This window comes from Alosa alosa, chromosome 14 (assembly GCF_017589495.1).
Source record: "Alosa alosa isolate M-15738 ecotype Scorff River chromosome 14, AALO_Geno_1.1, whole genome shotgun sequence".
NCBI lineage: Eukaryota > Metazoa > Chordata > Actinopteri > Clupeiformes > Clupeidae > Alosa > Alosa alosa.
Genome location: NC_063202.1, coordinates 18,009,465 through 18,033,349, shown reverse-complemented (window position 1 = coordinate 18,033,349; position 23,885 = coordinate 18,009,465). Strand labels below are relative to the sequence as shown.

The following is a 23,885-nucleotide window of genomic DNA, read 5'->3' as shown; positions in this document are numbered from 1 at the left end:
AAGACAAAATAATCACAAGCCTGCAATAATTATAAAAAATATATATTTTTCTTTTATTCCTTTTTTGCATGGGCTTTAAATAAAATATTGTCAAATATTACTCACTCTCTCTCTCGCTCCCTCTCTCACAAACACACACACACACACACTCACTCTCTTATTATAACTTGTGAGCCCTTGACTCTCTTTCCTGAGTCACTGTTGGAAGTAGGAAATCTCAGTAGCTGAATGTTACATTTGATTTGGTGTTTGCCAGCTGTATGAAGGCATAGTTTGGGGGAAGGGGGCTGGGGCTGGGGCTTACCCCTGGCAGCTTTCTGTTCATGCAGAGCACTCTGGGCCTTCAACGCGGACTCCTCGGCAGTAGGTTAGAAAGGCACATCCTGCAGGGGGGATGGGGGGGGGTAGAGACACAGAGCAGAGATTTCAGTCAGATGAGGAGGCAGAGGTGGCAAAATATAGATGAGACTTTTCGGTTTGAGCAGAGACAGATAGTCATCACACAAAACAGTGCTTACTCACAGAGAGACACAGGAGACTAAGAGAGGAGAGAGGAGAGGGAAAAAACATGTCGACATCAGATTTTTGCAAGAGGAAGAGAAACAATAAAGAAGGGACTGGTTGGCTATAAGAGAAAAAGAGAGAGAGAGAGAGAGAAAGAGAAACAGAGAGAGAGAAAGAGAGGAAATTGATCCAAAAGTTTGAAGAACATTTTATAAGCAACAAAACTTGATGTGCTCAGAAATATGTAAACAGCAACAACAACACAAAGATGTCTCCTATCAGGCTCTGTGGGAGAAATCACTATCCAGGTACATATACATCACAAAACAAATCAAAGTAAACACACATTTATCTGAGAATAAAACACAGACTGAGCATCCAATCCGCTGCTGGCCAGACAGCGAGACTCCCGTTCAGACTTGATGTGGGCATCGGCACGGGTCAGAGCAGGGTGGCGCACTGAGACAGAGAGCAGATGTCACCGGCACAGGCCCGTCCGAGCCGGGTCAGGCCACGCAGCCCCAGAGCAGGACAGAGAGAGAGAGAGAGGAAGAGTGAGAGAGAGAGAGAGAGAGAGGAAGGCCGCGAGCCCTGATCAACACGGCCTGCTTTCACTGAGGTGGCAGCTTCTGCCCGGACAGACAGCTGGCCTCATGTGTTCTGACGTGAAGCAGCACGGAGTGGAGGCAAACGGCAGGCTGGAGAATATATTAATTTTTCTCATTAATCTAATATCATTCATCTAGTTCATCTTTGTCTTTCTGTTGTGTATCAAACCACAGGCTGCCATTACAGGCCACTGCACATAACACATTCTAACATATTTTAACAAATATTTTGGAACAAAGTAACACTTTGTTTAACAATAGCTTAGCAATGCTGTAATGAATACTGGCACCATTATGTACACAGTAGCATAGCCTGCTAATAGCATACTAATTGCTGTCATAGAATATTAATAACCTGCACTATGCATCCTTATCCTGAACTTGATATATGGAACTACATTGTAGTACAATGATAAATGTGCTTTCATTCATTATGCATTATTAATATGTTTAAAATATTACAATGTAGTTTAAAGAGTTTAGCATAGGCACATTAATATACTGTGATATAAAACAACCACAGAAGCTTGCCCAGCAACTCAATGAAACCATAGGGCCATAGAAAGCCACTTGTTGCTTATTTGATAATAGAAAAGGGGCAATTTCAGCCTCCTTACTTATGTCAACCTCTTGCCATCTATATTTATGTAAACCTCTTGTCAATTTTGAAAGTCTCGCATTTGATTTAAATTACTAAAATGAACAGTGAGGGAATAACAAACACATAAACCAATCATGTCCAACGTCTGCAAGACCATTTTAAAATGTAACAGTGAAGAGGGAGGAAAAATCAATCTCCTATCAAATCTCCCAGGCCATTTGCGTAGGTGCCATGTGACTATGCATTATGAGCTCCATCTCTCTCTCTCTCTCTCTCTCTCTCTCTCTCTCTCTCTCTCTCTCTCTCTTCCTCTCGGCAGCTAACAGAAAAGTGCCAGCCTTCATTAAAGCCAGGGAGGTGTTTCTGCTTCGGCTCCGACGGGTCGGAGCTGGGTGACCCTTTTTTGGGGTGGGAGGGAATTTTTTTTCCCCCTCTCACACCATGCAGCATAATTTCCCATTACTGCTTGTCACGCCTGCTACTGAGCCCTCCCGTGGGGCTGGACCCACACACACACACACACACACACACACACACACACACACACACACACACACACACACACACACACACACACACACAGACACACACACATGCATTCACACATACACTCTCTCTCCCTCTCTCTTTCTCTCACACACACAAGCACATACATACACACACACACACACACACACACACACACACACACACACACACACACACACACACACACACACAAAACACACACATACTCATACTCAGGTCTGAGGCCAACTCAACACATTTCAACACATTCTGTACAAAATGGCTGTACCAGGAGAATAACCATGTATTCCATATGAAGTTCTGGTTCAGGAGCTTCAGGTCAGCTTGCTGGTTATTGTCTAGTAACAGCTGTGAGGGGGTACAGCTCCATGTGAACATACTACTGCAGAGACACTAGGGTGGTTCCCTCTAGAGGGGCAGACAGGGCCAAACAGGTCAAGCGGAGTAGAGCTCTCCCCTTTGTGATTCATGTGATGACTGATGGCATTGAGTTCCACAAAGAGGAAGAGGGATCCAAACACACATGCACACTCTCACCCATTCACACACACACACATGTACACACACACACACACACACACACACACACACACACACACACACACACACACACACACACACACACACACACACACACACACACACACACACACACACACACACACACACACACATTGACCTGCACACACACACTTACACAGCTGAGCAGAGGACAAACACACACTGCACAACCCAGTCAGTGAGAGAGGGCTGCTTGCTCAGAGGAATTCATCCACATCAACAATTAGGGCTGCTTAGAAGCTCAAAAGGCTGTAAAAACAAACAGTCTTCTACAGAGCCGCTTAATAAATGTAAAAATTAGCTAACTGTGAGTGTGTGTGTGTGTGTGGGTGTGTGTGTTTCTTGATGTGATTTGCCCCCAGTGCATCTTTGGTATCTTTGAAATGAGTAAACAACTGTTCCATAGTGTAACACCGTTAAAAGAAAAAGTCAACTCCATGCAAATGGCAGGCACTGAAAACCTTCCTATGACTGTCATGTATGTGTAGGCCTGGGCTCGAGAAGCAGTTCCGTTAGCGTAGGTTATTGTAATTGTCAAACGAATGACAAGAACTCCTTCATGCATCTGAACTCGTTTACAGCCCAATTACGGCTCATTAAAATGTCTGATTTTGTTTATCAAGAGAGTGCGTAGAGTCAACAGGTTTGTTGTTTGCTTGTGACACAGACGTGCTAATTGGCTGAAAGATAATCCCGCCCACCTGGGCCGACAAAGACAAATAGCAGAATTAGAGCGGTGGATTGTGGAGTGTGGCCCGGCGTCGGCACGGCGAGTCTGCTGCGGATGTCGCTGCTGTGGGTGCTGCTCAGCTCTCTGTTGGTCGGGCAGATTTCCCATCAGTCCCTCTCCAGGATGCCCCAGCAGAAGATCTCAGGATGCTAAACAGGCATCTCTCTCTCTCTCTCTCTCTCTCTCTCTCTCTCTCTCCATCTTTCTCTCTCTTCCTTTCTCTCTCCATCGCTCTCTCTCTCTATCTTTGTCTCTTTCAGACACACACCTACACACCCACTCCTACACACACACACACACACACACACACACATGGTCCTGTGCTTCAGCTCATGATCAAAGAGGTCACCCGAGTGCTGCCCTGTATCTGTCACTCAACGTGGACCAGCTGCCAATCACTGTCACAGCATCTCTAGGCCTTCTCCGCAGCCTTGCGCGGTAAACTCTCCTGATGACTTTGGTCTAATTCTTTGGGCAAGTGACCAAGGGTCACCTTATACTGGACGGTAATCACTGCACATAGACAACCAATGCCTGGGAGCAATGCCAGGATTTTTTCAGTCATTATACCTAGAATCAAAATATTTTAGCTGTCTAGTTTTTGGTAATGCCAATGACTAGTTGTTTAGTATAAAATTCCAATGAGCTGGCATTTAAACTGACATATCAGAGCTTTTGTGGGTCATCATGTTGGCTGCTCAAGCTATTCCTATCTATCTCCTACACATAGGAGGTTCAGTTTTTATTTGTTCTTTTTTATCTCTGTGCAGTAAGAATAAGATGAAATTAAGCCCATGGGAAGCATGTCATCTTTTCCTCTTTGCTGAGATCCAAAGCCTCACCAGGGCCTGATAGATCGCTGTTCTCAAGCAGAAGATTTGCTCTCCTACCAACTCCTCAGTGTGTCTGTGTGCAGAGTGCTGCCAGTATCACTCACACACACACACACACACACACACACACACACACACACACACACACATACACACCAGTCTGCCGGAGGATTATGTTGCAGCACCATGCGTGGAGCAGAGAGACTGATGCTAGCTGCTCTGTGCACCCCTGTGCTGCAACCCAGGACGCCCCACTCCAGTTGTTATCCGCCTGCCACTTCTTAGGGTTCTCAGCCTGCCTCACACACACACACACACACACACACACACACACACACACACACACACACACACACACACACACACACGCACACGCACACACACACATATGCACGCATACACAATCATTCACATACATCCATACATATACACACATACTCACGCACAGGCCTCCTGCTGACGCATACATCAATGGAAGATATCCTTGCTGTGGGATCCCACTACACAAAATAACATGGCTCTGTGGCTAGCTGCTAAACATTTAAATTAGGAGGTCTCTGAACACACACACACACACACACACACACACACACACATACTCTCACACTTATACTATAACTCACTAACACACAAACACACACACACACACTGACACACACACACACACACATTATTTTTCTCTCTATTCTGTGAAAAGAGATGTAGCTCAAAAGCTAATTGCACACCTACACCAGAAGTTTGCCTTTCAAACATACTGTGTGCTCAACACCTGTGAGACTCAGAATACTACAAATGAGTTGTGTTTGAAAATGACCTGATGGAAAATAATTTAATTTAACAGCATTAGGCCTACAGTGTATCAGAGCACCAGTGCAGTTGCAGTCTCTAAAGTGTTGGACAGACTTCAGAATCAAACTAAACAGGCACTTTCATAAGCACCTACATTTTTGTAATCATGCTGAGTTGTATAAAATGCACATATTCAATGTATTTAAGGCAATTGCTATATTGTACAATGGTGAAAACTGGAATAACAAGTCTTGCCTGCATGTCCTAAAACAAATTTATTTAGATGTGTCCAAAAAAAAAAATAGACACAAGCCAGATGTAAAATGGTATATGCCAAGCCGCCTATGTCTATGGGCGTTTGATGTTGGTGGTGAATGGTTTGGAGATGTGTGTGCCGCTCTAAGGACAAAAACGCGAATCCTACATGATTCATGACTGCGCAGAAGCAGCGTGATGTACTCAAAAACAAATGGTTCTATCAGAGTTGCACGGTTTGAGGCAATCCTCCGTAGCAGTCGTTTCTCCATCTGAAATTACGCTGCCCGCTGAGGTCGATGTTACTTGTTGCTATGCAGCCAGATTGCCCAGGACCTGAGAGGATTTTTATTTCATAATACAATATGTTATAAGATTGTATTAGGCGAAAAATGACTGCTGTGCCTTTCATAAGTCAAGCATGAGGTTACGGCAACTGCACAACCTGGTCACTTATTTGATGAAATTACGCCTTTCCAGGTGAGTGCAATGTTCGCCTTGTCAGTTCCACTGCCACAATATGAATAGCTTCCCGTTCAAGTTCCAGTAGTTTATCACCTGATCGTGCTGTGCTGTGCCGTTACTTTCGCGATTCAAAGGCCCAACCTTCTGGACCCTATTTACTTTTGGAATAACTGATCACACATAACTCGTTATGTTTTAACAGTTATGAGTAAGCAGAAATACAATTTGTTCATGAGATAAGATGTCTGAAAAACGTACAAGTGTACACAGAATTATCGAATGACACCATATATTTATAGAATGAATGTGCCTCAGCTGGGAAATGTTTTGGGCCGTCGACAGGAAGGCTAGTCACTCGGAGTGACAAGCGATAGGCTATGGTCTGTAAGCATTGCAGGCCTTCTTGTTCTTCTCGTAGCAAATAGCCTCTCAATACTGACATTCAGCCACACTCGCCAAGGACGGGCGTAAACACCACAAGCACTCTTGGACTATTGTTTTAATCGATCATGTTCCGGCGGGTAGCAGGGTCTATGGATCCCCGAACAGATAACTCACCGAACAGGTGGCGTGTGGAGACCTTCAGAGCACGGCGCACCGGGCTCCGGCTCGTATCTGTGTCACGATACCCTTATACCTCTCGGCACAGCGAGGTCCTCCACGGCACCGAGGACTGAAAATGTAAACCAGCTGCTTTAGTACTATACAGTGCTGCGCCGTGTCTGACAGTGGTCCCACGGGGCGACTTCTGTGCAACCTGTATCTGCGCGATTAGCGTGCGCGCTCGGCACTGCGAAACAGTTTATGAGGAACAGGCTGTTAAACGGAAGGAAAAAGGCACTTTTCCGTATCTTTGCCCTTGTGATCCCACTTCTAATTCTACACCCGACCAGCATATGGAAATACAGAATGAGTTTAACGGTCAGAATTCATAAGCTTATAGGCCCAGGTTTTGAATTATTCAAAGGTGCGGTGAAAATGTTGGCAACAACCGGTTGCTTTCCTCAGTCGGAATCAGAATACGCACACATATTAAAATGTGTTCAAAATATTTCCATACATTTGTAACAGACAGGTATTATTTGAAAACAGTAAAATCCTTATGTAACCTAGTTATTACGTTCGTCAATGTTTCAAATCAGGTCAGAAATCAGCTTTTCTCTTAACATTTACTTATTTTCATTCTCTTCATCTATCTTCCCATGACCAAATGAACATCCGTTTATTCTTTATTATCTTTTTATTTGATCATATTTTAGAGTTGTTTCATACAATCCTGACAGACAAAGGAAATATAAACAGAAAGTAAAAGAACAGCTTGCCATCTATTAACAGGTGTAATGAAAATGGCAAATGAAAACATCAACAGCGTGAATCAACCATCAATCATCATCCCACACCCTGTATAATGTCTAAATAATGGTTTATTAGATTATTATTAGATGCTATGGTGTTAAATGACATAAAGCAAAACCTCTGAACAGGTTAAGTGCTTGTTGCTGTATACCAACAGGGAAGCATTTAAAGGCTCGTTTTATCGCAAGACCTTTATTCGGATAGAGCGCCTTTACATATTTTATATGAGAGAGAATAGTCTGAGATGAATGTTCACAGTGGGTGTTGCAGGCCTATGATAGACGTGTGTAAGACACATCTCTACTACATAAGATTATTAAATTATTTTACAATGTGTGTGAACTAAATGTAAAAGCTATCATTTTGTCAAAAGTAACACTTGTGAGGGAGATAAATGTAAAAGTCTGAGTAAAAGCACTGTAAACGATTGATGTGAAACCAGCCAACTACTTCACGATACCAGTTTTCTTTGTTGCTTCTGAAAATGAATATGTAGACACAACATTTATCTCTGTAAAAACACAGCTGTACAACAATATAATTCATCTCCTGTTGTCAAGGCTTTGCTTGTTACTGCCCGCCTTACAAGCAACAGCATGCCAAACAAGCGGAGACACAGTTATTTCCGGCTCTTAATTGAGGCTTGGACGTATGTATTAGCCTTCACAAAAGGCCAAATCAGCATTGCCCGAACGCCTCGAATCACTAACATTTGCAGCTAATTTCCTTCCTCCTGATTGCCAGGCAGCGTTATCTGCACAGTGTAATGTCTAACTACGGAGCAGTAATGGGAGTGTGGGATTTAGTGAAAGGACATCTGAAATGAGGCACACATCACAGCATATTGCCCGACATATTCTTGCCAACACATAGTAGCCTACTGCGTGGCTCACACCTCCTCGCCTTGCGCCACATGATCTTCTGTGTAAACACACGCAGGCACACAAAAAGCCATTTTGGTCAGTGACACACGTGGATTTGGGGTAGAAAAACGAGCATGTATTGCCCCCACCCCCTTACACACACACACGCATGTACACACACACACACACCGAGAGACATACATTACACACACACACACACAGCCTGTCCTGGAGCGTTACGTTTATTTAGAAAGCAGTCTGCTGGAGCTACTTCTACTCGCCTTGTAAAACGTGCACAAATAACCACATATATTACTTGTATGCCCTTTGCAAATCAGGCAGACGCGTCAGCAGTAAAAGCGAACAGAAACCAACCTTTATGCATTCCTGTAAATCTGTCTTTCAGTACGGTGAGTTCGTATATCTTGCCGAATTCCTCAAACAGCGGTTTCAGGTCTTTCTCCTCAAGGTTTCTGGGGATCTGGCCAATGAAGAGCTTGATGGCGTCGTGGTCCTTCATGGGAATGGTGTTCTGTCCGATTGTAAGCCCGTTCATTCTGCCGGCGCTGGTCGTAGTGCTGAATCCATTCTCTTGCTGCACTCCGTTTGCTGTGACTGTAGCCATCTTTCTTCAATGGACCAGCGGCTTCAAGCTTGCTCTCTCTCTCTCTCTCTCGCTCGCTCCCACTCTCTCCCTCGCTCTCACGCTCGCTCGCGCTCTCTCACTTCCCCTCTCCCACTCCGCGGTTCCCTCGCACCACTCACGCTCTCCCTTTTCTGTTCTCCCTCAAACCAACTGCACACTCCTCCTCTCCCTTCCTGCCTGCCTTCCTTCCTTTATTTTACTCTCCTCTTTTGCACACAGTCCTTCGCCTGACTGTGCCCCCCTCTAAACCAGTGTTTTCTCTGTCTTGTGATTAAGCCTTATTTATGTTTTGTGTGTTTTCATCCCTCGTCCCGTTCTCAGTCTGTTTCTTTTCTCCCCGTGTCAGCTGCCACTCTGCCTTCGTGACGTCAACTCATAGGCTCTTGACTAGACCCTCGGCTAATTTGCATAATAAGCCTGGCTCAGCCAATGAGAGAATAGGACGACCGAGGGCCCGCGGGGTGGAGTGCGAATCCAAACATTTGTGTAAAGGGAAAGCTCGGGACATTTAAGAAGCAGAAAGAGCAAACTCGCCTCGGCGCTTGTCACATATTACGCTCTAAAACATACTAAGGTGCAAATCAATAACACAAATATTGTGAATCAGACAAAGAATGTCATTACCATGTTCAGAAAATAATACCACCTTTGTTAATCCTCTATAACAATGCACTGGTTTTTAAAACGAATGAAAATGATATCACAATGAAAGGATTTAAAACAATAGTTACCATATGTTTATCACAGTATATTAACTCCTTATATTACATTTTGTTTTGAAGTTGAAGGCTGGTTTCACAGGTAGAGGGCTTTAGTAGCCAGTGTAAGGCTCGTAGAGGGACCACTCGGACTTGTTGCTGTCCATGGTGCTGAATTCTCCGTATGTTAGAGTGAGCTATTTGTGTGGTGTTGTGTGGATATGTTTGTATAGCTGTGTGTGTGGGTATGTTGTGTGTGTGTTGTGTGTGTGTGTGTGTGTGTGTGTGTGTGTGTGTGTGTGTGTGTGTGTGATTTGACAAAAAAAACTATAACACTCTGTGAGCCTCTCTGACATCAGACAAACATGGAAACGAGCATATCTCTGCCACATCATCCATCATCCCTCATCAGGGCCATTTTACCGCGATTAATCACCACCACTGTCCAAACGCCACAGTGATTTTAATCACCACAAAGCGGTCAGAGCAGCGGCAGCCAGCCCTTTACTCTGATATGTGAGGATGTCATCGGAGATGTGCAGGACGTCACTCAGGGGGATTGGTGTTCCGCTGCCACGTCTGTGTGTGCAGGCGTCTCTGCGGCCAGAAGCCGTCGTAGTTTGCTAATTGTTTCTTCCCCATCATCAACAGAAGCTGTGGCGGCTGCGGTGTGCGCTGTGCACATCTGTTTAGCGTATACAGATTACAGAAGCAGAGCAGAAGAGAGCAAGAGCAGTGCAGAGTGAGGGAATCATTACAGAAGAAAGGGCGGCTGAAGTTGATAGGAGGAAGAGAGAGGCTTTTGCTCTAAAAACCTGCAGGAAACATCTTGCACGGCATTCGTCACTGATGATGTTTCTTTATTCGTTTGCTATTTAGTCACATCTCTGTAGAGATTTTTTTCACACAAGAATAAAAGATCCTGCAGAGTTTCTGTACCGAGACAGGCACAAAAACACGGCGGGCTTCCTTGTCAATACTATCAAGGCCATTCATTTCCATAATGGCATAGCTAATTTCTGCCGGAGTTGTCACTTATTGGTTTTGTGATTTCTCCCCCCCTCCTGCCTCTTTGTTTCAGCTCAGCAGGGAAGTTTCGCCTGCACAGCTGCGGAAGAATTCCAAAAAAGGGACGAGGGGGAAAAAAGGAATGAATAGGAGCCTTTGGTGGAAATACAGGTACTCCACATTCCCTCTCCCTCTACCTCTTCCTCTCCCTCTTCCTCATCCTCTTCCTCCCACTGTTGCTTGTTGTTTCAGACGCAGGGAGGGGTGTGCAGACCTGAGAAGGCAGCGTGGAGGAGCTGTGGGGCTCAGCACCTGCGCAGCAGCAGGGGAGGGGGAATCACGCAGAGTGAGGAGACGTGGAGCTCAGCGCCTGACTGAAACAAGGTGTGCCCAACATGTGCCCTGGATGGAGGCGCTTTGAGCCAGAATTGACAGAGAGCCTTTAGGAGAGAAAGGGAGAGAGAGAAAGCCAGCCTGGGAGAAGGGAGGATGAGTCAAGAGGCATGGAGCTGAACATGCTGTGGTGGGCCCGTTTTTGGAGAAGCTGACTGAGATGAGAAGAGTCTTCAGGAGAGAGAGAAAGAGTGTGTGTGTGTGTGAGAGAGAGAGAGTGTGTGTGTGTGTGTGTGTGTGTGTGTATGTGTGTGTGTATGAGAGAGAAAGTGCATGTGTGTGTGTGAGTGAGAGAGAGAGAGAGAGAGAGAAAGAGAGGAGGAAAAGGAGGAATCAGGCAGAATTTTCAGGGGATGGAGCTGACGGAGAGATGTACGTACTGGGTGGAGCAGTTTTTTCAAAAGCTAACTGAGAAGAGCCTTCAGAAAAGACAGAGAGCAACAATGACAGCACAGCATGTGTGAGAATATACTAGTGCACTTTTAGGAAGGGTGGAGGGAAGAACATGAGAGAACGATTAAGTGAAGAATGAAAGAAGAAATGTGGGAGTGAGAGAATATGAGGGATAGAAGAGCAGAGCCGGACAGTAATGGAGTACATTTACTTGAGTAAAGTACTTGAGTACAATTTTGAGGGATCTGTACTTTACTTGAGTATCATTTTTGACTTTACTCAAGTACATTTGAGAGGCAAATATTGTACTCTTTACTCCACTACATTTCTAGCCATAACCGTGAGTACCCGTTACTTTTTCTAAAAAAAGGAAAAGAAAAATCTCGGAAACCCTCAATTTGTTGTTTCCCTCTCAAACGTGATTGGATTGTGCAGGCGCCACTGATTGGGACAGCCTATCAGCAATCACCTTCAGCTTTCCGCCAAAGTCAACTCCATGGTCAGATTTAGATAAGAGATGAAACCATGGACGAAACAATGGATGAATACGCAGCAGGTCCATCCCGGGAATGTGCCAACCCGTGGCCCCACCTCGCCAGACTATTTCAATTTTCTGAACAAGTGTTCTTCAAGTGTTTCAATTACAAAATAGTATTTTGTATTTGAAATACGTATTTGAAATACATGTACATATTAGAAATACTGCCCATCCCTGGCAACATGGTAAAAATATGAAAATTACTTGATTTTAATTTCAATTCCTTTTATATTCTCCAAGGTATTAACATTAACATTTTTCATAACTCCATGTAGTACATTTCTGTACAGAAATGTAAGCACTGTGACAGTAGTAATGCAATATTTAGAAAATGTAGGCTCCTCTTGTAGGCTACTCTTGATACTCAAGTACTTTTAAAAACAAGTACTTCAGTACTTTTACTTAAGTAGACATCTGACTGTTGTACTTTTACTTGTACTTGAGTAAAATTTAGCAATGGGTATCTGTACTTTTACTCAAGTAATGAAGCTGTGTACTCTGGTCCGCCTCTGTAGAAGAGATAGAAAGAATAGTAAAGATCGGGGAGTCAAGAGAGGAAAGGAGAATGAAGGAACGACTGGTAGAGAGAGAGAGAGAGAGAGAGAGAGAGAGAGAGGCACACAGTATAAGGCAGAGAGAACGGCTACTGAGAATAGAGGGAATAACAGAGTAAAGAGAGAGAGGGAGCTAGAGAGAGAGGGGGGGCGGGGCTGGAGGGAGAGAACGAGAGAGGGAGATGGAGGGAGAGAGATATATTCACTGAGAGAGAAAGAGAATGTTTCTCAGAAGAGATCCCAGGATGCAGTGAATCCCAAATTCAGCCAGCCAGCTCTTTTCTTCTTCTTCTTTTCCTGTTCTCCTCCTGGTCCTGCTCACCGTGTGCCGCTGGGGGAGCGAGGGAGCGAGTGAGGGAGTGAGCGAAGTGAGGGAGTGAGGGAGTGAGGGAGTGAGGGAGTGAGGGAGTGAGCGAGTGAGGGAGTGAGGGAGTGAGGGGTCTCAGGAGGCTCTCGCCAGCGCCAGCGCGCGTCTCAGCTGTGGCCCTGCGCTCACGGAGGCACAGCTGAAGGGGAGCAGCCGAAGCCTTCACACAGACGTGGGGAAGCAGCAGGAGAAGAGGATAGAGGCCGGGGCTGGCGCCTTGAAGTCTTCAGCCGTCTGTCCTAAGTGGAGAATTGTGTTTGAAGAGAGAGAGAGAGAGAGAGAGAGAGAGAGAGAGAGAGAGAGAAAGCAAGAGAGGGGTGAAAGAGGAGGGGGCAGTGTTCTTTGTTGTGTTTTGCCACACACATACAGACAGGTGTGTACACGTATACAAATGGATAATTGAACATACTGTACTTATTGACACACACACACACACAAACACACACACACACACACACCCACGTGCAATGTCACACAAGCGCAGACACCATATGGGTACACATGAAAAATGTTTTGTTTATCTGCAACACAGACAAACACACGCACAGAGAGAGAGAGAGTAGAGAAGAGAAGAGAAGAGCTCTCTCTCAGAAGCAATCATTTGCTTTCAAATCTTGCCCGCTTCAAAAAAAAAAAAAAAAAAAACAATTTTTCCCCCTCATACCCTCACACAATAGGAGTAACAGGAGTGATTGTTCGTCCAGCCCTGGTGATGTTGGCGGATTTGGAGGTTTGTTCATTTTCCCTTTTCTAAAGCTGAATTACCTCTCTCTGATGAGGGACTTTTATCTGTTTAAGGCCGGCATCTTCCCTCGCCGGGGCCCCTTCTGCCGAATGCCAAGCAGGCTGCCCGCTAGCTAGCGCTGGGTGGGTCTAGTGCGGCGTATATATAAAACTTTCACGGCATGAAAGAAAAAGCCAGGCGCTGAATAAACGAAAGACAAACAAGCGAGAGGTCACCCAGACCAGTGTGAGTCATCTGCTTCCTGGCCGCTAATGAGTCCTACAGTTTTGTCGGTTGCTGCTGTACCCTTGGTGGCCACTGCCAGCACCAGTTCCTTTTGTTTTTTTTGGGTTTTTTTTCATTTTCATTATTTATTTAGCGGTTTATTTATATATTTATGTGTAACCTACCCATTATTCATGGAGAGCATGCTGCGGCGTGCGTGAGACAATGAGAGTGATTTTTTATTTTTTATGCTCTTAAATGTGAAATACAACTCTTGGCAGAGGGGTTATGTAAAGCGGAAGAAAGTCTTGGCCCCTCACATTTTGCTCGACATGGCCAGATATCGCACACGTCGCTGAGCATTTGTTTATGCAGATAGCAGACTCTGTCTTGGAGTCGAATAATTAAAAAATAATTACACAAATTAAATGGCAGGTGAGGCTGGGAATAAACTGGAGCAGGCCTGAATAGAGGCGAGTGAAATCATTAGTCATTCAAATGTGAAATGAAAGTAGCGAGTCACTTCTTAATTAGTGCACTGCAGAAACTCCAGAGCCTCAGACCATGCATGTATATGCAAATGCCTGATCTTTATTCATCCTTTATAATCATCACCACACTGTGTGTATGTGTGTGTGAGTTTCACGGCTAACGCTATTGGTTACATTCACAGCTCAATCAATAATTCAATTGTGATTTCGCTGCCATGTTCACTAGGGGTTCGGAGAGTGTTTACGTTATGGCACAGAGGCAGAGAAGGGGGAGGTTAGATTAGTCCCACATCTCACTGCTTCTCGCTGGCAAATACAAAACAAACAAGTTGGGCTTTATCTTAGTTCAGAGGATGAGATGCAGAGAGATGTGCGAGTCCTCATAAACATTAACACCAATGTAGTCATTCAGACGTGTCAACAGGCAGTTGTCATGCCCATGTATAAGACATGCACACACACACACACACACACACACACACACACACAGACACACACATAGTGACCTTGAGGTCTCATTGAGTTTTTAATTAGCAGAGGCATCATAGTGTAATAGGTAAAGAGGAATGGGGAATTAATCACTGAGTCGTATCTCTCACATTCTCACACCCATGCCTCTCTATTCACATTGCCTACATACACTTCTACAGATATCTACCGTATTTTCCGGACTATAAGTCGCACTTTTTTTCATAGTTTGGCTGGTCCTGCGACTCAGGTGCAACACATATATATTTATATTATTGTTTTTTTTTCCTCTTCATGACACATTTTTTGAATGGTGCGACTTATACTCCGGTGCGACTTATAGTCCGGAAAATACGGTATATGCAGCTTTACCATTCTCATAGTTTCTATAGTCAGTGTAACAGTGTTATTAGGTTATTAGTGTAACCCTGATATTAACATATGGACTCACTACACAATGAATACACCCTGCAATGGTATGTACTCATGAGAATTACGTTACAAGTACTGTATGACTATAAGTATTAATTACATTGTTCCATGTGGACAAGAGATATGCATGTGAGTGTAATGGTTTTGGCATAGACACAGTGACTGGGGCCCAGCAAAAGGAACTGTGTGGCATTGTTGTATGTAATCTGGAGTGTCATTTTTGTATGGGATTGTGGGATGGGGTTGCCATGTTGCCGTGTGGTGTTGTCATCTATGGTTGCCATGTGGCATTGTGATGCACTGTTACCATGTGGTATTGTGGTGTGTTGTTGCCAGTTGGTGTGGTGTTGCGTTGCGGTGTGGCATTGCTGGGGGCTGTTACCGTGGTGTTGCAGAGTGGCGCCCGGGACCCGGTGGTGGATGAGTCACAACCAGCCTCAACCGGCTCACTTCAGCGCGAGAGCCCACACAGCTAATCCACAAGCTGTTCCACCACACATGGTAGCTTTCACAGCAGAGATCCTGAGAAGCACAACAGTTTTTGTTCTCATTGTCCTCTATCATGGTTTTTATTTTCGTCTTACATCTCTCTCAATCTCTTGCTAACACACACTCTCACACACATTATCACACTATGCATACTTTAAATTTGAATATTTAAACATTTAGTCAGAGAGTTCTATTTTTGTTCATGCCAGTCACAATCGAACTGTCATTTACACTACACAATTACATACAATTACACACACACACCTCTTACTGTTTGCAGTGTCTTTACTGTCTGTACTGTTTAACTTGCCACTTAATCATATCTTGTTATATCTGACTTGTCCTGCATAAGATTTATTATTTTAATATCCTATTTCATATTCTATTTTATTCTTATATTCTAAGACTTTCATTGTTGATATTGATTTTGTAAGTACGCTCTTATGTCCATCCTTGGTTGATGCACTCAGGGACTTTTTCTGAGTTAAGCTGAGTTAAGTTTGTGGTTTATTTGTTGGCATTTTATTGAGATGAGGATTACTCCAAGAATGAATTGTTCTTACCGTGTAGTGTTAATTTTGTCACCTATTTTTAATTTAGTCTTAGTCTTAGTTTCGTGACGAAATGTCCTTTTTAGTCTTTGTCATATTTAGTCATTCAAATATCATTTTTGTTAGTCAAGTTTTAGTCTCGTCATTTTAGTCTAGTTTTAGTCAAAAGAAAACTAAAGGTATCTTAGTCTCAGTCAGTTTTAGTCAACACATTTTAGTCTTTAAGACAAATTATTTCTGATTACCATTTGAGTCAAATAGTGTTTCAGACATCTCAATTTTCCAACAATATTGTGTGTCCACAGGGCTACTCGTCTGTTATAATTACTCATTCTGATTTTTTGTCAGTCAGTATGTTTACATGCAAAGGTAAGTCGAGCTACAGTTATAGCTCGGCTGGGATTTGACCATAGACCGTAAAAGATTTGACTGGACCACTGTCATATTCGTAGACCAGTGTTTCTCAAAGTGTGGTCCGGGGATCACTGGTGGTCTGGATAGTCTTAGTCAGTGTTTCAGGACATTACTGCCGTCTCGTCATCGTCTCGTCATGAAAAAAGGTCGTTGACGAACATATTTCCTCTCGTCTCGTCTGACGAAATTAACACTATTACCGTGCAGTATAGAGGTGCGTAGTTATCCAGGTAATATTCCAAAATAAAGTTATGCTTGTTGTGGTCAAAAACCATATGACTGCATACCTGCGTACCTGACCCGAGAGCACAAACCCCACACTTTATTAAGCCCTAGTGGAACAGGTGCTGCAGTCACCTGCCTGAAGTGGATGTGTCCTTATGCACCTTCATACTGCTCAGATATGAGAAATGTTAAACAAAATCTTAATATATTCTTAGTTTTATGCAAACAGAAATGCAAAATAAATATTTCAATATTTCATATTTATATAATACATAACACATTCTGGCTCAAACAAATTCTCAAGTATATTACAACAAACCTGAAACTTGAAATGTTTGTAAAAGTTATTTCACCTTCACACAAACAGCATGGGTGTTTTCTGTCTCTCTCTCTCTCTCTCTTTTTTTCTTTCTTTCTTTCTTTCCTTTTTCCCTTTTTTTCTCCAACCACACAGCACCTCAGGATTGCCCGTCACCAAAAGCACATTTAAAGACTTGTTAAACATTTGTTGCCTCCACCACCACCCACCCGTCCCTCCAGCCAGCCAGACCCCCCCACCACCACCACCACCCCCCCCACTCACTCCCTGCCGTCTGGCTTCTCTGCACCCCTATAAATAAGCCGGGGCTGCTTGAGTGGAGCTGCGAGGGTGGGGGCCTGGGGAGAGGAGCTGGGGCATATAAAATACATGGAAATCCATGCGTCAGTGCGCCTGCACCACAGCACAGCAGACAAGGAAGACAGGGTTGGTCGATCGCCGAGCCCTCAGGTTAACAAGCACCAGCTCCGCGCGTGCACACACACACACACACACACACATCCTACACACACACACTCCTCTTCGTCTTCTTCTCATAGCATCAGGGCTGCTTCAACTTCTCCAACTTTTTTTAACAGCCGGAGAACGTTACTTTTCATTTCACACCCCTTCAAGGGATTTCATTGCGTGGAATGTTGAGAGAGAGAGAGAGAGAGAGAGAGATGGAGAGAGAGAAAGAGATGGAGTGAAAGAGAGAGGGCTTGAGGTGGGGGGTGATTTATTGTGAGTTTGTAACCTCGGGGAAAACACAAACTGATATCTCAACTCTTCATCACTCCTTAGCTTATCAATTGTTCATGCCTTGTTTATTTCTTTTTTCCCATTCCCTTTATAATCCCTTTCATTAAAAGTATTTAACACAAAATTATGTGATTTGTTGTCATTCAATTTACATAAGGAGTGGCAGAGAGGAAAGACCAAAAGAAAACAAACAAAAAAAACACAAAATAAATCTGTGAGCATGAGAGCGTAAATATCAATCCCCTTAATGGCACCGCGCTGGAATGCGTAATGTGCTCTCTGGGTTTTCATCAAACATAACAGTGGTGTGAATTAGAAGTCATGCATGCATCTTTGTGTTGGCTTGGGCCCAGGCTCTGTGTTCTGTCTGGTTCTGATGGGCTGTGTGTCCCAGGTGTTTATTGATGAGTGGGTACCATGGACACTTTCACGTGTGTGTGTTTGTGTGTGTGTGTGCATAAGATGCCATCAGAGCCTCGCCACTACAGGGACCTGTGTGGCTCCACTCAGTGATGTTTTGTATGTACTGATTTGTTTTCATTCTATACACTAATGCAACAGTGTGACACAGTTTCCATTTGCTTATCAGTAGTGGATGCCATTGTGTTCCCTCATGGCTGTTCCGTACTCACAGCATTTTATTATGGGCTTTTTCTTTCCCTCATGGAGGAATTCAAATTGCTCTGTGTGTTTGTGAACAGAGTGAGAACTGTTGTCATGAAGGTACAAATTCATTTTCATGAACCATCATCACTGAACAAACTGCTAGCTTTCTGTTGAAATACTGTGTTCACAATGAGGAAAAGAAATACTTTCGGATTGAAATTAGGATTAGGAGTGTGATTATTTAGCTCAGTTGGCTAACACTTACTGTAGTGTGAATGTTGCTGAGACCCCAAAACTAATATTACTGAGGGGCCCAGAAGTATTGTCTCATAGGGCCCAAATTATCTAGCAGCGCCCCTGGTTTCAAGTAGCACAATATAGTTATTTTACCTTAAAATAACGGTTTCAAACTCATTTTGATGCTACACTGACTTACAGTGCGATGTGTGTTGGTAAAGCCTGGTGTTGCATTATGTGGCGGGTTGGATCCTGGTATTGCATAATGTGGCGGGTTGGAGTCTGACTTTTTTGTTAGTTTTTGAGTTATCCTCTACGCACTAAATGGGTATCCAGTATATTTAAGAAGGGAATTCCTTTATTGTTCCTTTAATGTTCTGAATGTTACTGGGAAATTGTGAATGGTTAATCTGTTGATTTGTCTATTAGGATTATTTGATAGAGTGTTTCAGAGAGTTTGGTTGTTGTCACTGTGTGTGTGTGTGTGTGTGTGTTTGTGTGTGTGTGTGTGTGTGTGTGTGTGTGTGTGTGTGTGTGTGTGTGTGTAAATTGTAGGGATCTACCTGTGATCCCCAGGTAGCTTGTCTCTATCCAGACACTATCAGGGCTAATGTTTGGTCTGGTGAGCTCGCAGAAGCTCTCCTGTAAGTTAATCAATTCTGAGCCATCTGTTTCCTCAAGCGCACTCTCTCTATTCCTACAGAGCACCCCTAACCAACCCCATCACCACCCCACCTGATCCCACCACCCTTGCCCCCATCCCTACGTCTAATTAACTTTGCTCTCTCACTCACTTTTACTCTTTCTCCTTTCTTCGCTTTCTCCTTTTGCTACTGCTTTTCTTTTCTTTACTGTCCCTCTGGTAGGTATCTCTCATTACTTCTCTCTCTCTCTCTCTCTCTCTCTCTCTCTCTCTCTCTCTCTTTTCTTTTCTCTCTTACCCTGTATCCATTCCTCTCTCTGTCTTTTCAGCTTCCCTTCTCCTAAAACAAAAACACACAGTCTCTCTCACTCTCCCTTCTATACACACATTCACATACACACAAAGACTCTCTTTCTTGCCCACAATCTTCATCTCCTCTTTTGCCTTGTGTTTTGGCTTCTCGTCACCCTTTTTTACAAGAGGCACTTTTAATCTTCTGTCTCTCTCTCACACACACACACAGACACACACACAGAGACAGACACACAGACCAGAAACACACAGACACAGACGCACTCACACAGACACACACACACACACAAAGACACATTGAGTGAGAGAATGTGTGATCTTAAAAAAAAAAGATGGAGACAGACCCATTTATGGCAAAGTTCCATAAAGCATCAGGGCTGTAATTGTGTGAGTTGCTAGCAGACCGTAAGAGACTCACACAGGAAGCAGCGCAAGGAAGGATGGGATAGGTAGGTAGGTGAGGTGCTTCCAGGTGTCAAAAAAGACGAACAGCAGCTGTTGTTTCCTGCTTCGTGCGCAGGATTGTGACAGATGCGTCCACGGCTGCATGTGTCAGCATTCCACACCACACTGACGGGCACTCCAATGTTTGCCGATGATGTTATTAATTACTGTGGAAGCGTGAAGGGTACTTAACACTTTGATAGAGAGAGAGAGAGAGAGTAGACTCTCGTGAGGCAGTGGTGTTCCATGCTTAATGCTCACTCTCTTCATCTAGGGACAGTATGTGCGAGACAGACGAGACAGAGACAATAGAAAATAGAGATGTTTGCTATGTAGTGATGTGACACAAGAAGCAAACTGAGTGACAGAGTGAGACATCGAGCATGCATACTTTAATCCCCTCCATCAGATAAATGTGTCAGGAATTTTTTGTGCAATGTATTTTTGTAGTTTTATCCTTCCTTTACTCTTTTCATCCTTCAGATTTTTTAAAATTAAAAACATTGCAAAAAAATGCAAAGAAAAGGGGAAGGGGGTGGAGATATACATGCATCTAACACTAATTGGTTTGCGAGAGTCTCTCATCTTATCACAAAAAGCCTATCAACATAAGCAGCTTTTCAAGCCTGTCTGTGCATCTCAAAGACTTGGCCACACAGCTCTCCATCATCCCAGTCAGATAGCAGCTACTTTAAACACCAAGCCCACCCATTAAACATTCATCTGGACAAGCAAACCGCAGCTAGCAGGGTCGCGCCAAAAAAAGGAAATAAATATTTTAATATACTAATCGTCCTTTGAGCACTGTGTAAACAATTAAAGATGGATGTGCTTTGGCCAAGAGGTGGCATGGGGAGACTTAATGAGTTAGCTGGTGGTGTGTGTGTGTGTGTGTGAGAGAGAGAGTGTGTGTGTGCATGTGTGCATGCATGTTCAAATTTGTGTGTGTGTGTATGTGCATGTGTCTGTGTGAGGCCCTCATTTACACGGGAGCCAAGTTTACTGGCCGCCATGTTGATGCATTCAGCAGTCCGTCTGCATTACAGCAGCCTTGGAGAGAAAATAGTGGCCGACTGGCATTTAATTTATCATGTGCATGGTGGGGGTGGGTGGGTAGGGTGGTGGGGATTATGTGTCTGAGTGTGTGTTTTTTGTATGTCAGGGGACTGTGTGTGTGTGTGTGTGTGCATGCATGTTCAATTTTGTGTGTGTGTGTGTGTGTGTGTGTGTGTGTGTGTGTGTGTGTGTGTGTGTGCATGCATGTTCAATTTTGTGTGTGTGTGTGTGTGTGCATGTGTGCATGTGCGTGTGTGTGTGTGTGTGTTGGTGAATGGTACCTGAATAAGACAGCAAAGATATTCATTCCTTGACTTTGGGTAATGAAGGCCGCTGGAGCCCAGGGCAGCGGGGGAGCTCTGTGCTGCGCTCTGCATAGCGCTCTCTACTCGTCTGACCTGTTGGCCATCCGCAGGGGATTCTCATCACGGAAGGGCGCCATCAGCAGAGCCCATAGTAACTTGCAGCTGCCCGTCAGAGTCCGTCTCGCCATCTCAGTAATTTATGATGGGGAAGTGGAGTGTGTGTGGGTGTGTGTGAAAGGGGGCTGGGGGGGGGGGGAGTGTTCAGAGATGAGGGCCAGACGGAGATGGGTAGGGAGGCAGGCATGGGGGTGGGGAGGTGGTTTGGGTGAGTGGGTTGGGGGATGGGGGTGCGTTGGGAGAGGAGGTGGGCAGGCTTTGGCCCCGGGGGGGATTCTTGGATCGTGCCCGCCGTAGCTTTCAAAGCGTGGTGACACAGGTGCCTGGCAAAATGTGTTGCCCCCCCCACTCCACACCCCTACCCCCTCCATCAAACACACCCACACGGGCGCATGTACAGTATGCATACACACAGCCCTCCCTGTTTCAGCCATCTTCTCAGTGCCTATCCCTCCCCAGCCCACCCCAACATCCCCACACACCCCCAGAATTAATATTTCAATTCTGCACAAATTGGATTTGTGGAATGTAGAAGAGAGTGAGAGAGAGAGAGAGGTGAAGGAGGGGGAGCGATGGGAGGGGTAAATGTGGCCTTTGAGAGAGAAAGAGAGGAGAAGGGGAGAGAGAAGGGAGGGACGGAGGAAGAGTGAGAGGAATGAGAGAAAGCTAGTTGGAGGGAGGAAGAGAGAGAGAGAGCAGAGGGAGAACGGGGGGGGGGGGTAGGGAAGGTCGAAAAGTGAGAGGAGAGAGAGAGAGAGAGAGAGAGAGAGAGAAAAAAGAGATAGAGATGGAATCTAAAGCACCAGGGAAGGTGTTTCACGGTTGTAAAGTGGCCATCCATAGGGCTACATCTTTGATTGCCACTGTTCTGGGGACTAAAGTGGACACCCTTCACAGAGAGGCTTTAACAGCCTAAAGGAGAGAGGGAGAGAGAGAGAGAGAGAGAGAGAGAGACAGCAAGAGAGGGATAGAGAGAGAGAGAGAGAGAGAGAGAAAGAGAGAGAGAGAGGACAGCGAGAGAGGGAGAGAGAGAGAGAGAGAGAGAGAGAGGACAGCGAGAGAGGGAGGGAGAGAGAGAGAGAAGGACAAAGAGAGAAGATGAGATTAGACATGAGGGGCAAGTGAGCCAGGGAGAGAGGAGAGAGTGTAAGATTCAAAGAGGGAGAGGGAAGCAGTACCACACAGACCGACAGACAAAGACCAGAGGACAAAGGGACATGGAAATCAAAGACTCCCTGAACGAAAGAGAGAAAGAGGCGCAGATAAAGATATGAGATATACAGAGGGTACCCATTAGTGTGTGTGTGTGTGTGTGTGTGTGCATGTGTGGGTGTGTGTGTGCATGCGTGTGTGTGTGTGAGTGCCAGTGCAACTCCGACTGTGCTACGCCAACAAATTATCTGGCATACCAATTACAGATGTGGAAAGCAAAGCATTGCTATTATTGGATAGTATGGTGGTTAACACTATCAGTACTCATGGATGACATGCATGACACTGTCATGCCAAATTAATACAGACAGTGTATTTCACTCCACAGACAGTGTTAGATACCTCTTGATTGTAGAGTAGATCCAACCCTGATCTGGTATATCTGATATTCAATACCTAAGGTGTGTTCAAATTCGCAAACATAGGCAAGCGTTTCTGTTTGCCTTGAGTTTTTGGCGAACGCTTGCAAACACTAGCAAAATACTCTGAGGAGGTAGTTCTCTGCAAACATACAGTTGGAGCTGGACGTGAACTGGACAACGTTTTACTGTTATAATGGAATTTTATAAATGGAAACTGTTTACATCAAATCGCACTTAGGTCTCAAAAAAAGTCTGTTCCAGGTGTAGATGTTAAAACATGTAAAATTGCCATGGATCAATACGCCAAGATACCCCAGTTTTACAGGGGAGGGGGGTGTCGTTTTTGTTCCAAAAGTTATGCCCATACGAACTAAACCATGTGATCACATTTTACATGCTCGTACATAAATAGAGTCTGTCATCCTGTCTGGATGATCTTGCATGGTCATGTCCAACATTTTATTGTAGTTTTTTTGGCCAGTTTATATATTTGTACTCAACATAGGCTCTTAATTTATTTTCCTTAATAAGATAAGTAGAAACACGCAATGAACAAAAATAAATTCCTTCTGTCGGTCTGAACAGCAGACCTCACACGTCTGAAAAATCATTTTGGATCTCATCTCATTTTTTTTTTTATATTTGTTTCTTTATTCTCCATGATCCCTTCTTTTTAAAAACACCAATTTGACCTGTCTTATGCAAATCCTTCTTTTTTATTTCCCACCCTGAACATGGGCAAAATGCACTATTGAGATCAATATGTTTTGTATAGAGTAACCACAGGTGGCACTAAAATCGCTGAATCACTGAAATTGAAAA

General features: G+C 44.3%; 1 protein-coding gene across 1 annotated transcript; it reads right to left on the bottom strand.

The window, feature by feature from the left end:
• Nucleotides 1–321: 321 nt before the first annotated feature.
• LOC125307660 (CUGBP Elav-like family member 4) lies at nt 322–9,086 on the bottom strand. The gene is made up of 2 exons (XM_048263720.1): nt 8,469–9,086; nt 322–383 (listed from the first exon to the last, which is right to left on the bottom strand). Exons 1-2 carry the CDS (start codon nt 8,716–8,718, stop codon nt 322–324), a joined length of 312 nt encoding a protein of 103 aa, XP_048119677.1. The 5' UTR covers nt 8,719–9,086.
• Between the last annotated feature and the right edge of the window lie 14,799 nt (nt 9,087–23,885).

Coding starts and splice junctions, on each gene's coding strand:
- LOC125307660 (XM_048263720.1), bottom strand. CDS start 8,718: ATGGCTACAGTCACAGCAAACGGAGTGCAGCAAGAGAATGGATTCAGC. Junction 384..8,468: donor ATTTACAGGAATGCATAAAG/GTTGGTTTCTGT, acceptor TCCCCCCTGCAG/GATGTGCCTTTCTAACCTAC.